General features: G+C 39.9%; 2 protein-coding genes across 2 annotated transcripts; one reads left to right on the plus strand and one right to left on the minus strand.

Moving 5' to 3' along the window:
• Positions 1-214: 214 nt before the first annotated feature.
• Positions 215-9,610, plus strand: elmod2 (ELMO/CED-12 domain containing 2). The gene is made up of 9 exons (XM_050044109.1): positions 215-363; positions 3,173-3,320; positions 3,414-3,442; positions 4,505-4,602; positions 4,742-4,871; positions 6,757-6,890; positions 8,423-8,491; positions 8,612-8,745; positions 8,884-9,610. Exons 2-9 carry the CDS (start codon positions 3,176-3,178, stop codon positions 9,039-9,041), a joined length of 897 nt encoding a protein of 298 aa, XP_049900066.1. The 5' UTR covers positions 215-363; positions 3,173-3,175; the 3' UTR covers positions 9,042-9,610.
• A 123-nt stretch (positions 9,611-9,733) lies between these two features.
• Positions 9,734-14,449, minus strand: ucp1 (uncoupling protein 1). The gene is made up of 7 exons (XM_050044107.1): positions 14,290-14,449; positions 13,989-14,137; positions 13,492-13,690; positions 11,549-11,746; positions 11,362-11,463; positions 10,835-11,015; positions 9,734-10,465 (listed from the first exon to the last, which is right to left on the minus strand). The coding sequence occupies exons 2-7, from the start codon at positions 14,112-14,114 to the stop codon at positions 10,351-10,353; spliced, it is 921 nt and encodes a 306-aa protein (XP_049900064.1). The 5' UTR covers positions 14,115-14,137; positions 14,290-14,449; the 3' UTR covers positions 9,734-10,350.
• Positions 14,450-16,004: the final 1,555 nt, after the last annotated feature.

Below are 16,004 nucleotides of genomic sequence, written 5' to 3' on the forward strand. Positions count from 1 at the left end.
GCTGGCGTGGCATATGAGATGTTCATTGATATCTGGAAATTAACGTTTCAATGACTTAAAGCTTGTTTTCTCAGACTGTGTACGCTATTTCCGGCATAAATTGCGAAATACTCGCTCCCAAAACACCTTTATAAGAATCCACGTGTAATTTTTTAAAGTAAGAATGCATTTCATCCAATATCCTTGATTTCTTAGGTGCGTCTCTTTACGTGCGTTGAAACGGCTGTGTGTCTGGTTGGATCATGAACGCACCACAGCCAGACTGTTGTCAAGAGAAACGTTGCTAACATTAACTTAACCACACGGCTAATAGCTTGCAAGTGATTATAAGTTTGAGTGTGTCTTTGTCTCTTCGGCAGGAGGGTAAGATTAATTTCAGCTTCTTGTTCAACATCATTAAAAACCATTAAGTACATCAGTGCTTACGACGCAACCTAATCTAAGTTAACACAGCTAGCTAACAGTTGGGCGAACACAGTGACAACCTGTTGTCTGAACCGGTTAACTGTCATCTGAGTTTTGAAGCTAGTTAGCTCATTTCGTTAATTAAAATCAGAGGTAACTAGCTATCAGTTTGCTAACACGTGGGTAGACCGTGTGCTGAAGCGCCACTAAACTCGCCCAATCTTTCTAGTTTAACATAAACGAAATGTTCACGTTTAGTCTGAAGTTAGCATTAGCGCTAATGCTAGCTACCACAATGCTATTGTTTTGGCTGTTGGCTAGCCTTCTCTCTTCAGCTCTTCCTTTCACATTAGCATGGTCCCATTTTATTGTAGGTTATATATTAGTGTTTTAATGGTGGCTTACGATCAGTTGACCCTCTCCTGTATTGAATGCTGCTTTTTTAAAATGCAGAATATTGTCTAAACTACTCTGAACACTGGCCATTGTCATCATGACACAGACACTAGTGTTTCAGTCATCACAATGGGATTGGGAACGTGTCGTGTGGCAGTGGTGGAAATTAAGAACGTACATTTAACGTTACTCAGGCACTGTGCTTAAAAACAGTGTGGAGGTAGATGTACTACACTTGAATATTTCCATTTTAAGTTGCTTTGTACTTCTACTCTGATACATTTAAATCATATGATCAGCTTGTTAAATGTGATGCCTTGTTATAGGTCAAAATGCCCATCTGTATAAAAGATGGCATTTAGAGCTGTACCAATTCGTCAATTAATCGATTAGCTGTGGGATAGACAGGTAGCTGGTAAGTAGCTCTTATGGTAATTGTTTATGGTTACAGCTCCTTTTTTTCTTTTTAACTTTTATTGTGTTGCATTATAGTAAATTGAATAACATATTTTGTACAAGACATCTGGTGATCAACTTGGACTCTATGAAATCTTGATGGTTATTAGTATTTTATTTTATTTTTTTTCCCAATACGTTTTAAATGTTAAAACCAAATATAAATAAAAAAAAAGAATATAGCAGATTAATTGATAATGGAAATAATAATCAGTTGCAGCCCTAATAAACACAGCTCCAGCTTGACCAGCTACAATGTTAATAAATGCAAATAAAGCCCACTTGAATTTTAAAATTTGATTATTTAAATAACATTTCATGGCACCGCTTATCCTGTTAGGGGTCACAGGGGGGCTGGAGCCTATCTCAGCTGAAACTGGGTGTGAGACAGGATACACCCTGGACAGGTCACCAGTTTATCACAGCGCTGACACATAGAGACAGACAACCATTCACACTCACATTCACACCTACGGGTAATTTATATCACTAATTAACCTAACCTGCTTCACTTTGCACTGTGGGAGGAAGCCGGAGTACCCAGAGAAAACCCACGCTGACACGGGGAGAACATGCAAACTCTGTACAGAAGGACTAACATACAGGATACAGGAATAAGTTAGATGAGAAAATGAATAATTACAAAAAGAGGGACTATCTCACTCAGATATTAATAGTAATAGGACTTTTACTATTAAATGAACTGCTTGTACACAAATACTGTATATGTATACACGTGCCTACACATATCCATATAAAGCACAAACAGACACATGAATACGTGTATGCACATATCACTCATGTTCACTCACATAGTGAACAAAAGAGTGATGACCACCCCGATTCATATAGATACATTTTGCCTGACCTTCTCCAGTGTTAATTACCATAGCCCTGTTTGATCGGGCAAAAATATTATGTCTTATAATGGGGTAACCCATTGAGAAATATGGAGTGCATGTGGTAGTAGTACTTTTACTAAGTACTGTCTCCCCCCCATGTTAGTTGATATTTATAATGCTGACCTTGCATAAGTGTTTTAACTTCTTGGCTTTGATCACATGCAACCTTATACTTTATACTGCCAGGTAGTTTTTTGATCCATAGCTTGCAATGATATTTCTTGCACTCAAGAATGAAAATCAAAGAGTTACCCCTGCTGTAGGACCGTCCATCACCGATGGCTACGGGAGTCAAATTTGTCTGCTTGTCAGAGTCAGATTTTTCCACCTAAATTACAGGGTGTCCGCGGGGTCTTTAAAAGTATTAAAAGTTGATAAATCAAATGCCAGAAAATTAAGGCCCTTAAAAAGTATTAAAAAGTCTTAATCGCGATTTTATGACATATTAAATTTTCTTGGCATTCAAACTTTGACAGAAAGTATCCATGAATGTATAATTTATTTTCCTCCTCGCGACTATTACNAATCAAATGTCAGAAAATTAAGGCCCTTAAAAAGTATTAAAAAGTCTTAATCGCGATTTTAATGACGTATTAAATTTTCTTGGCATTCAAACTTTGACAGAAAGTATCCATGAATGTATAATTTATTTTCCTCCTCGCGACTATTACAAACAACGATGTGTAGGTAGGCACACGCGTTACTGTGTGACATCACGAGACGGCGCACGTCCAGGCGCCAAACAGAGGAGCAAAAGACAATAAAAAATCCGTCTCATCTTATCTGAGTTCTCTTCTATGTTTGTGCTCCATATATTTAATTGCAAACTACAACTGACTAGTAAGTTAAAGATGCGTTGCTGCTAAAGACAGCTTGAAGTGGCTTTGAGGTCTTAAGGTTTTTTTGTAAGGTCTTAAAAAAGTCTTAAAAAGGTATTGAAATTAACCTCAGGATTCCTGCATATACCCTGAATTACTTAAGCGCCCCCTGTCTTTTCTCTGTCCGTGCTGCAGAAGATGCTGGGGTATATCTGGCAGTACGTCTACACGTCATTCCTGAGGTACTGGCTGAAGTGGTTCATCAGACAAGCAACAGGGAAATGTGAGCTGCAGAGAATATGCTCTGGATACAAGCCTGGGGCCACAAGGACAACAAAAGCAGGTGAATGAAATTATCCCAAATCCAGTTTGCTTCTCCTGCTTAAGTATACATTATTTTCCATCATATTAATCTGCTTCTCATGTCCTGTTGTAGAATATTCTCTCCGCTCATCAAAGAGCAAGGTAAGAAAATGTTAACTCTCAGTTTTTTAGTAGATATGTTTGGTTATAGAGATACCAAGCATTGCTCCTGGGCGATTTCCAGGGTCAGCTTAAATATTCGTGGTGTAATAATAGCTTTCAGCATGACTATTTGTGCTATTACTATTACTGTACTATTTAAGTTAAATTTTCGTTTATATGGCTGACAGACAATCACATGATCACTTCAGCACAAACTTGCTGACCAACAGCAAAATGACCTATAACAATTACGGTAATCTGTCAGTGCTTTTGGTCGGTAAGATGTTTTTTGATTTTTTGATACGTACTGTATATACACAGTGGAAATATTGTATGGGCCATGAAAGTAGGTCACTTAATCAAAATGCAAAGACATGAGTTCTTCAGATGCATTAGAAGCTGTTTTTCTCCAATGCCATGAAAGCAAAACTGTGTTCTCAGACTGTTTGAGTCTGCACTGTGAGTTGGCAGGCAGTCTTTGTTGGGCAGACTTGAGGCCCTTTCAGAAATATGATATGAGCAACCATTTGGGATTTTCAAAACAAACAGTATGTCTGCAGCCAGTGTTAACACGCCAGGATTGGGGCAATGTGATCCCTTTCTGTAGATCTGGACAGTAGTCTCACTGCAGATGTGTGTGATTAATTGTTGTAAAACTATGCCGGCTCACAAAGAAGTGTAGAGGAAACACCTCTTGCTAGATTACTGACCTGCTCATTATCTGTAAGGCTGTTGTAGGATGTATGAACTCCAATAAAACATATCCTGTGAGCGTAATCAGTTCTTATCTTAAAATATACTTGCCAATCTCAGATGAATTGACTCTACTTGTCATTTAGAGCAAGGTAAGCATTTTCCGATTCAACAGCCCATTCAGTGTAGAAACAGAAATGCCTGGCCATCTTTTTCATTGTTTCTGAGGCTGACTTTGAAAGGGTTTTTTTTCTCTGGCTGACAGCACAGATTATTAAGAAACCACTGCGGATTTTCTGTCTGGTTGCTCACTGTGTTATTACCCTTCTGTGGCTACCTCCTTCTCTCCTGTGCTTTCCTTCTCTGTAGGTTTTAAGAGGAGCTTTGGAAACCAACAAGGATAATTTAGAGCAATGTGTGGATCAAATTATGAAAGAGAAGAATATCAAACCTCAGAAAGATCCGCTGTAAGCTCACTTCTTATCTGTTGTTTTGCAATTACTTGTCACCATCAATTTCATTATGTCCAAATCATATTAAATGTAGTGGTAGTGTGATTTTTGAATCAGTGTATTCATTATTTGCTGAATCCCCTTATCTATCTAGGTTCAGGGGAAGCCTACACATCTGTCTGTTACAGATAACAGGAACCAACAGCCTGTATGTTTCTGTGGAAGAACTGAGAAAGGAAGTCTTCAGCTCTGAGAATGAAGAGCACGAGGCCATGCTGTTGAAGGTGTGTGTTCGTGTGTTCCTGCTTCTCAATCCATTTTTTTAGCCGTATGGTAACTGTTCCTCAGAACAAATGAGGCCCCGATCACATAGAAACTGCACCGCACAACACCACTAGTACTGGGGCGGCAGTAGCTCAGTCCATAGGGACTTGGGTTGGGAACCGGAGGGTCGCCTGTTCGAGTCCCCGTCCGGACCAAATATGGAGTGTGGACTGGTGGCTGGAGAGGGGCCAGTTCACCTCCTGGGCACTGCCGAGGTGCCCCTGAGCAAGGCACCGAACCCCCCAACCGCTCGGGGCACCTCACCAAGGGCAGCCCCCTCACTCTGACATCTCTCCACTTTGTGCATGTATAGGTCCTGTTTGTGCATGTGTGTGTCTTTTGGACCTGTGTGTAATTGACAAGCAAGAGTGAAAACATTGAATTTCTCCTCAGGGGATTAATAAAGTATATAAATTTAAATAAACTTAAAAAAGCTTGCTGCGCCTTTTTAATGTTGCCAGGCAACCACCCCAACATCTCCTTACCCTAACCTCCCTGTGTTATCAATCTGCCATTTATTTATTTGATTTATTTATTTCACAGTAATTTGTATCTAGTTACTAAAACGGACAGGCAGAGGGTACTTGCTTTAGCTTTGGTTGAGGGTGAGAGGCGCTCAGCATGTAGTTTGATGGGCACAGCGAAACAGAGATCTCTGTGGGTACATGACACCCTAAAAAAGAGGGTGGAGTACCACCAGTTGGTCCAGCAGTTCCGTCTCAATGACGGCTGTTTCAGGCACTGCACTTACCTGCTTCCACACCTGCTGTTTTCTATGGAGATTGTGGTAACTGTGGTTTGTAAAGTCATATAGCTCTGGGTATTCAGCAACCGCTACCACTAGTTTCTCCTCCAATGTTTACCAAGTGTTAACTTGTCCTGACCATCACAGAAGGCCCGCATTTCAAATCATCTGATTTGATAATAGGAAAAAAGTGGAGATGACATGGGGTGCTTTTCTGCTCTGAGTTGAAGTTTTTTCAGCTTGAGGAGTTCAGAGTGCTCCAGCAAAACACCAGGCGTTTAGAGCGCAGAAGCATGAGGCTTGTAGCAATGCAAAAACAACGAGCCAAAAGCTTAATTCTCATTAAAAACAATTTTAAAATGCCGCCTCCAGCTTCTATAACGCTTTGTGTGATCAGGGCCCAAGAATGTTCAGAGTACACATATATCTATTATGGTACAATTCTGAACATGGTGAACCACTGACATATTTTTACAATTCAGTGGTATTTTGGATGAGTCTTTGAGGACCCGTAACACAGTGAAGTGACAGTTTGATTTGATTGATAAATACAGCATTTTTAAACAGACTCAACACCATGAACCAGAATTATTACAGTTATGTATTTTTCATTGGTATTTTTATATATTTTGTTTTAAAGTTTTTTGTTCGCAATTCAGTTAAGTTTCACTTAGTTTTCATTGTTTAAGTTTCATTTAGTCTCAGTATTAATTTTAGTTTTTTAATTGACAAAGACTAAATTTTTTTTAAACAAAAAACATTTCCTGCATATTTTTATTTGTTATTTTTGTAAGTACACCATATTGTTAGTTTTTTTTTTATTTCAATTAACTAAAATGTTTGTTCACACCCAGTTTAGTTTTAGTATCTATAATAACCTTGCCATGAGCTAAAATGGGCATATTGAAGATAGTTGAGGCTTTAGAAGGAGATTTATGAAATGTAATTGAGTGAGACAGCACAATAAAATGGCATGATTTAGATTACATTATTGAAAGTATTGATTATGAATCTAGAATGTTATGCTCAGTGTCATTGTACCTGTGACTCAGCACAGTGGCAATTAAAATGTGTAACCCTTGAATTATTTGTGCTCTCAGCTGTGGGACCTGTTGATGCCAACGGTCAAACTGGAGTCGAGGATAACCAAACAGTGGGGAGACATCGGATTCCAAGGAGACGACCCGAAGACTGACTTCAGAGGAATGGGCCTGCTGGGCCTCATCAACCTTGTGTGAGTCCTTAATAAATAAAAAGGAGACATTTATGAGCTACTAAAGAACTGCAGATTATATCAGTACTGACCATCAGAACCTGAGACCATTACCATCCACTGTCATCTCTTTCACCACTTACTTTATCAATGATGGAAAGACATGTACCCTTTTAACTCGTAAGTTTAATTTACATCTAAATACAATCACATGAAAATTGATATAAACCTTTTGTAACATACTGGGTTTTATATGATCTTAGGCTTCTCTCTGGGCAGTTTTACCTCTAAGTAACCTTGTTGCAAGGCAGTCAGTAAATAAAAAGCAACAAAACATAAGGAAAGAGTGAGACACGACACAGATAGAGAATCTGACCAAGCAAACTAAACCTGTTTTCCAGCTGTGTGTCAATAGGAGCTTGAAAGTTCAATCCCAAATCTAAAAGGATATATAATCAGCTGGACTTCATACTGGTGCCGAAACCAAGCAAAACTGCAGCGAAGGTTTTGATTGAACTGGCCCCATGTACAGAGAAGCTTCACAGATCCCTGTTAATGATTCATCTGTGTAGGGTCATGCATGTGTGTTTACGTCTGGCAGTCTAGTTGCCTATGTTGTAACATACCATGATGAAACACATGAAAGCCGGGGCAGAATATTGAGAGAAAGAAGTATCAGCATCCTCTTGAGTCTTCTTGATGGAAAAACAGACCATGGAGTTATCAGAGCCCTTAATCGGTATTACAAGAGGCAGTTATAGCTGTGACTATGACAAAGCACATGAAGAGTCCATAGGCTGCAACATGTCGACAAGGGTGACAACTGTACCCTGTCAGAGTGTAATAATAAAAAATAATATAATGGTTGATAAAATGTTCACCATGAGAAATAGAAGCATGTTAGATTTACTACTCACTGTCATCAAAACAACCATCATGTCCTGCACTGATGACGCAGTCTTTGTTGGGGACACATGAGTATGGCGTCCTAGACAACCTTGGCAAGTGGTTTGAGTGATCGGATCACAATACATATCGGTGGCTGGTTACACCTGTACTAAGTGCTGTCCATTTGTGATCAGATCACCCGAGACGCATGTTAATACCAGGTCTAAACAGTCTCTAAAAGCCAAGGACACCATCGGCGCCGTTTATGCGAGTTCCAAGTAGTGACGTGTCGATACTAGTTTTCCTAGCACATTCACCATACCATGTGTCACACGCTACATAGCATAACTCCAATATAAGCTAAAGTTAAAGGAGATAGAGAAGATAAACTCACAGCATCAGCAAACACACTCACCGTGCAGCATGGTCTGAAACAAAAGGGATTCAAATAGGCCACTCCCACACTTAAATAACCTCCCTCTTCCTGGATTTTCTCCTGAGAGGACTGATTGGTGGATCTCTCCACCTGATCTCAAGGAGTTATGTACCCTGCTTAGTAGGTCCCCCTGCTAGCCCCCAACTGACATTATTCCTCCTCATCCAAATCCACTGACTAGATCTAGCTGCTTCATCTTACAAATTATAATGAAATGTTTATATTACAGTTTCTTCAGTGAAAACTACACAGAGGAGGCTCGTCAGGTGTTGTCTCATGCAAACCATCCTAAACTCGGGTAGGAGACATTCATATATGTACAGTATTAATATCCCCATATTTTCAGTATTATGGCTTTTATGTGCACAGTCGCTTTTGGCATGCACTTTATGCTAATATCATAATCCTCATATTTCAGGTATTCATATGCCATCGTTGGGATCAACCTGACAGAGATGGCCTACAGCCTCCTGAAGAGCGGGGCTTTGAAACCCCATTTCTATAACACAGTACAGGGCGCACCTGAGCTCCGGCACTTCCATCAGCTATACTGTGAGTGAAAAACAATACATAATTTTTCTATTCTTCACCATCTGCTAGAAAAATAAAACACATTTTTTAAAAGAAACTGAAGTTTGGTTGTCTGTTTTTATAAGGAATTCTCTTGTGTGTGTGTTTCTTGTCTTCTAGGTTATCTGGCGTATGAATTTGATAAATTCTGGGTGGCAGAAGAACCAGAAAGCATCATGCAGTTCAATCAGTACAGAGAAAAATTCCATAACATAGTCAAGATGCATCTACAGGACCCTGCCGTAACCCTCACATTGACTGTCCGCTCTAAAAACTAACATTATTCAGAAGTGTTCCCTCACCTCTCCACCTCGCCCTGACGAAGGCAAGAAGCTTAAGCAGTGCTGAACATTAAAGGCATAAAAAACAGATTGAAGTTGGCCAGTCACTCAAAAATCTGAACACATGAATCCTCTTATATTCGGTTTTTGTGGCTCATTAGTCCTGCTCTGTTTATCCTGTTAAAGTGAGAGTTAAGGGTTTTAAAATGGAGCACAAAGCTAACACCCTATACCTCAAAAATGACCATTCCAGTGTTTAATTAACCTTCGTACTGTGGAGGCGAAATGAGAGCTGCTGCAGAGGACTGTACAGATAACGGGTCTGTCTTTTGTGAGGCTTTAAGCACTTTCAGCGAGCAAGCAGCCAAAATTGTTGCAGTTAAAAGATTAAACTACCATATGTGTAGCTGTCTTGTTTGTAGTGATGTAAACAAGATCTCACAGTTGTTCCACTCAGGAATTTGATTTTCTATGTCCAGAGACCATGGCTAAGTTTGTGCATGTTCTAATGTGTCCCCGTTGATGGCATCTGTATTCTGTAATATAGGTGATGTGGAACTCAAAATGGTTGTTTGCTTCCTTTTTCATGAATTTGTATGTCTGAAGACTGCATTTTTATTACCTGTTGTTATTATGCTGTGATCTGCTTTTGAGGAAGGTATGTAAAGATTAACACGTCTGACTCAGAGTTAATAAATACACATTTTAATGTTTTGAAATGTGTTTCGTGTGGTGGAAGTGATCGCACAAGTTCATTAGCAAGCACCAGTATTTTTTATTATTGGCACCAGTGTTATGGAACGGTGCACTGCTGTAAGCTGCCAAAAATGTACGGACTGTTTCAGACGTCTCATAATATTTTAAATGGGTCCTTTTGTATTTCTGTTATATTTGCAGGATATGTGAATGACATACGCTGACAGGAAGTAAACGTGGACCCAAGCTGTTGCCTGGCAATACAAGTGAAACAGTCCATACTTTGCAGATTTACAGATCTTAAAGTGCAAACTCAACTTCCCAAAGGAGGGCTATCACAACCTGGTGTTGGCAACATTCACTCCCATTAAATTTCAAATAGGTTCATTTATGAAAAATGATAAATATAAAGATAGAACTGCATTTCTTCATCAGTTCAACATAGAGTCAAGTACACACTGCACTCCACTCTGATATCCCTTTTTCAACAAAGGATTTCCTTCTTTGTCACCACAGGACAAAAAGAACAAAACTAAAATTGATATTATCGTATCGAGGTTCCAACCCAGTAGTTTTTCAGATTTTTCAGTCCCACTTTGAAACGGGCATCTCAGTTTCTGTCCTCAATCCTCTTCTTTGTCACCATCATGGCTCTCTTGATTTGTTCGAATGAGACAAACATCACAACGTTCCACGATCCCAGCCTCAGAAATGAGGGAATAAACCTTGAGGAGACAAAGAAAATGAAAGGTTTAATAGGTCTGTAAATGCAGCTTAGCTTAAAACATTTGTTATCAAATGACCTCCAGCAAAGGCCTAGGGTTCATTTTTGGGGGACGTCTACCATGACATTTTGGTTGATTTGTATGCACCAAATAGTGCTGTTTTTCATTCATTTATGGTGTTAATGTCTTAATTAATGTCTTAATTAAAAGTTTTGATCTTCCATGCTACTTCCATGTTTTTATTGGGGGTGGCAAATTCATGACGGGTGTGTGTCCTCTACTTCCCCCCCTTCCCTACACCTGCAACCTCAAGTACCAACATTCTCTGAACCAATGAGAGTGTGCTGGGGTCAGAGAGGAGGAGCTCACCCTTTGTAGAAAGCCGTCGGCCCCTCTTTCGTCATCATGGTCCAGGCACAGTTGATCGCGCTCCTGTACTGGCCCGGTGGTGAGTTCATGTATCTAGTTTTCACCACATCTACTGGGGAAGCAATCACGGTGGTGACAAAGCCAGCACCAAACGCAGATACAAAGTGGCAGGGCAGATTGTCTGTGGAGAGAAAGATTGTGAACAAAGTGAAAAGTATGAAGGCAACCAGAGGGCCTTTGCTCTGAGCTGAGCAGGACAGAAACTCATGTCAGCAGATTACGTAACGTTGTGAATGAGGCAATATAAATGATTGAGATAAATGTTGTATTAACTACTGTATTTACAGCGCTGTGGGGGGGATATTGCACCATGTTCTGTACCAGCTTGTGCGCTGTTATCAGCTGTGGAAGAGTTGAAGGGGCGAGAGGGTGTGTGGATCTCTAACCAATCAGCTGTCTCTCTGGGATGGCAGTGTGTGTGTGTGTGTGTTGCTGTAACCCAGGCACACATGAGCTTTGTCACTCACCTGACATCAGATTGTGTCTGAGGATGGCCTCTTTGATCAGGTCGTATGTCACCAGCTCTGTGCAGTTGACCAGTGCATTTCTTGTGATGTTGGGTAATGTGCCTAAAGGGGCCAGAAAAAAGAAACCACACAGTTAAAAGTCATCTCTGGGTCGTATTTTCATGTTAGATGAGGCACAAAGTAGCACCTTTCCAGAGTCCACGTAAACCCTCATTCTGGAAGATGTGTTTGTAGGCCTGCATGGTGCCACTGTAGCGACGGGCAACGCCGTCCAGGTTCATCTGGGCTTGAAATCGAACCTTTACCACATCAGTGGGTTGTGCAAAAGACACTGCCATGGCGCCTGTGGTGCAGCCAGCCAGGATACGGATCAGCACACTAGGGTCTGGAGAGGGATAGATGGAAAAGATCAGTGGTGGAACATAAGTACATCTACTCAATCACTGTAACTAAGTGCAGCTTTGAGGTGCTTGTACTTTGATTTATATACATATGTGTGTATGTGAGTGTGTGTGAGAGGGAGTATGTGTGTATATATTAACACCTGCTATCTATAAAACTCAGTCTTTTGCATCCATGCGCTGCTCAGATGCTCTCTTTTGCAGAATTGGGAAGTTGTTCCTCTGACTTCAGTGTGTTAATGAGCTTGAAGTCATAATGTGGAAACAACATGGATGCTTCAAAGAAGTTGTGTTCTATTTTATTGCTCAGAGCATTCAAACAATACGTTAATAACAGTTTGAAGCTTCATATTACAAAGTGATTTTGTCCCAGACTGATGTTGGACTAGCACATGCCCTAAATCTACTAAAATGTTGCTTTAAATGACTAATGATAGTAAATAGCGCTTCTAACTACCCTAGGTTACTTGACATGGACAACTACCAAAGTTTACAACCTAAAACCATATTTCAAAATACATGTGGGCAAAAAATGTACATGAAATGTGTGAATTATTACCATCAACTGAACATTTACTTTTATCTGCCATGTTTCTGCATGTATGATGTCAACTCGGCAACTCGTGTACCAACATTTGTGCAGACTTTTGGAGTTGTTGTTCCGACTTGAGGGGGCGTTCATGTGAATTTTAGTCGGCAAATCATTTTTCTGATTATTTTGACACCATGTGAATGAAAGTCTGACTCTGAAAACATCAGTTTGTGTCACTGCCCTCAGATCTTCTTCACTTTGCCCTAAACCAGAGATACTCAACTTGCTTTACCACAGGGGGCACTTCTGCAAAACGTCAAGAGGCCATTTAATAAACAAGAAATAATTTATATATAAATATGCTGTATTTGACTGCAATCAGGGGGGATCCTCCCCTGGCACTTTGTTTTTTATAAACAAGCTCTAATTTGATGCTTTTTAATACACTCTTGCAACTTATTTACACCAAAAGTATTTCATAAAAATTTCCAGTGTAAATCAGTGTATTTTACTTTTGAATTAGAAAATGGTCTGATGGGCCAACCCAGCTCTAAGTTGAGTATCACTGCCCTAAACTCTTACTACACCTGATATTGACTTCATATTACATGCTGTGTACTTTATTTACTTGGTATTGTAATTGTATCCCAGTATTAATATTCTGCTGCTGTTACATCTGTCTGTATTATATATACACAGAAGCTGTTGCACATATGTCAGTGCTGGATAACAGGTACCCACTACTGTTGCCCTTCCTCAGGCTTCTTGCTTTTTCCTCCAGTTTGATTTTTTGTTGTTCTTTCTTGTTTTTTTTGATTGGAGGAAAATTGGTTTTCTTTATCTACACTGATAGTCTATGGATAGAGGGTGTGATTTGTTGTGTGCATTGTAAAGCCCTCTTGAGACCGAGGAGTGATTTCGAGCTTGATAAATAAAATTGACTGGTGTTGCTATTCACCTTTCATGTAAGGATTTTGGTTATTGTATAGTCTGGCTTAAGTTAAGTTTATAAGTTTATTTACTTTATCAATCCCCCTGAGGGGAAATTCAATGTTTTCACTCTTGCTTGTCAATTACACACAGGTCCGAAAGACACATACATGCACAAACAGGACCTATACATGCACAAAGTGGAGAGTTGTGAAAGATTTATTTAGAAACATGTAATTAAAAGAAGCCCTGCAAATAACCACTTACTGTCTGTGCCCCCAGTGTAGAAACTTTTGACATTGTCGTAGAGGCCGATCCTGATGGAGGCAAAGCACACTTGTCTCTGCAGCCCTGCCACCAGCCCGTTGTACAGAGACCGGGGCCCCTCCGTTCGGATCATGGTGCTGATTGTGCCAAACACCCCTCTGTAGCGGATGCCTGCCACTCCCTGTTTCTCTCCCTGAATCTGGGGTCACAGATTTTGCTCATGGTTAAAACCAACTTTACAGAACAGATGTAGAAAATATTTAAACTAAATGTTTCAGCGTGTTGCTACAGAAGTACAATTGATTTTAGGAGTAGAGAAGTGGTCAAAGTTTAAAAAGTCAAGCTCAGTCAATAGTGGCCAACATCGGACTGTGTTACAAAGATCATTAACACTGTTAGCTACATTGTAGTCAATGTGAAGACAACATGTTTTATGATACTGGTGATGAATGAACAAAGGTTTTCCTCTTTCATTGTCAGTATCACTGAGTGGATACCTGTAGTCTGACTTTAGCTGTGTCCAGAGGGAATGTGACAAGGTCTGCTACACAGGCTGCAGCACCAGCACTCGCCATCTTCACCCCGAGTGGAGGGGGAACATCTGAGGGTTTAAGTCCTACCATGTTTCCTAATACTGGGGCTATAGCTATGCACAAACACACAGAGACACACAGTCAGAACCAGGAGGAAAAACACCATGTAAACATTAACCTCATGTACTTCATTTCACTGTAAGGTTAGTGAATATTTTATAAGCCAGTTATCAAAGTGATGGTAAAAACATAAAGAGATACTTACAATGTTTGTCTAAAATGTAAGGTTCCTTTTGATCCTCAGTCGTTTGTTGCCAGGCAGGATTTGATTGGCCAGATTATAATCCATAAAGGGCGCCACTCCGCAGAAAGCAACGATGCATCTTTAGCTCTGTATTTATATATATGCTGGCTGGGCTTTTTTTTTTTTTTTTTCTTTATGACATCCACAGAGAGGCGTTACTGTGTACTCCTTGACGCACAGGTCAAAGCAAAGTCCACTGACTGTCAGAAAGTCAATGTTCAATTTACCCCTCAGTGCAGGCACATTTCAGACAACTCTTTTACTTCCCCTGTTGTGACTCAATTTCACAAAAGTGTCTATAACATTTTTTAATTGCTGTTCTCTTTCCTTCAAATATAACCAACATTATATCCATTCACATTTGGTACAATGAGTATATTTCCTGTCTGTCCTATATCTGTCACTTAATATTAAATAATTTACTTAATTAGACCAACAGTCTGCACACTTAACAGTTGTGATAAAGTATTATCAAAAAACAGCCAATGACAGAGCAGGTGTGAACAACAGAGAAAGCGTATGGAGCTGATTGGCTAAAAATCTTCAAAGCCTTAAATCACATTGTTCTTTCACTTTTGTAGCAGCATTATTGTATCAAACAGTATTTGCTCACTTGTTCATATACACATTGTATTTGATTTAAGCTATCATAATAACACATTACAAAAGAGGTGCACTTACTTTTTTTTGAAAAGCTTTTGGGGGGGCGTAGTGACGTGAAGTAGAGACTGAAGTTCAGTATGGATCAGATAAGAACTTTGCGTCACAGCATGTTGGCCTCTCAGCAGTTTGGCAGTGAAGGTGCCTCTTTCATAAGACTCTTCCCTAAATCCAACCTTTGCAGTTTCTCATGCATCATAGAACTTCCATGGCAAAAATTTGATTTTGGGGAAAAAGAAACAGGGATGAACATGCGACCTTATTCCTACAACACTCAGTTGCCTGTTTGAACTACTGGGGCTAAAATTAACACAGCCAAATACAACAGTCCTGCAATAAATCCTTCATGAAAGTTACAGTATAATGTTCATGTTTGGTTCAAACTGTTTAGGAGTTAATGGTCATTTTGGAGGCTGTAGTTTGTGGTGCTGTTGAGTTGTTTGTGTTACATTGAGAGGTGTTCCTAATATTTTGGCCATTATCACCAATATTTTAGTTGACTGCAGAGGAATACTTTTAAAAGTTAAATCTGCCTCTCTAAAACTGAACATAGGGCTATGACCTTCACCATGGTAGGAAGTATTGTAGGCCTCTTGTATTAGACTGCATTCATCTTAGCAGAGATGAAGTAAGATTCTTTGTGTGTGCTGTAGTCTAAACTTCTCGGTTCATTGTTGTGGTAGCCGGTCTAGACATGTGCATGTGAATCTTTGTGAGTGTGCCCCACTGGGTAGTTTATCGCACGGCACTTAAACGTCAGTTACTGCTGATAACACTTGACTGACTGACAGTGGTGGAACAGCACTGTTGTAGAAGCACAACAACCACAATGTGGTTCCACCCCCTGGTTAACAGTTAGCTGTGTCAGCATGAAACCAAAAAAGTTCCACTTCTGGATATAAATGACCCAATTTTACATGTTGTTCAGCCCATCGAGCAAGCACACCAAAGACTAGAGACATGACGTACCCCAGAGGTTGTGATTCCACAGTTTGGCCATTACGTCAAATTACTTG

This window comes from Epinephelus moara, chromosome 5 (assembly GCF_006386435.1).
Source record: "Epinephelus moara isolate mb chromosome 5, YSFRI_EMoa_1.0, whole genome shotgun sequence".
In the NCBI taxonomy this organism is placed as follows: Eukaryota; Metazoa; Chordata; class Actinopteri; order Perciformes; family Serranidae; genus Epinephelus; species Epinephelus moara.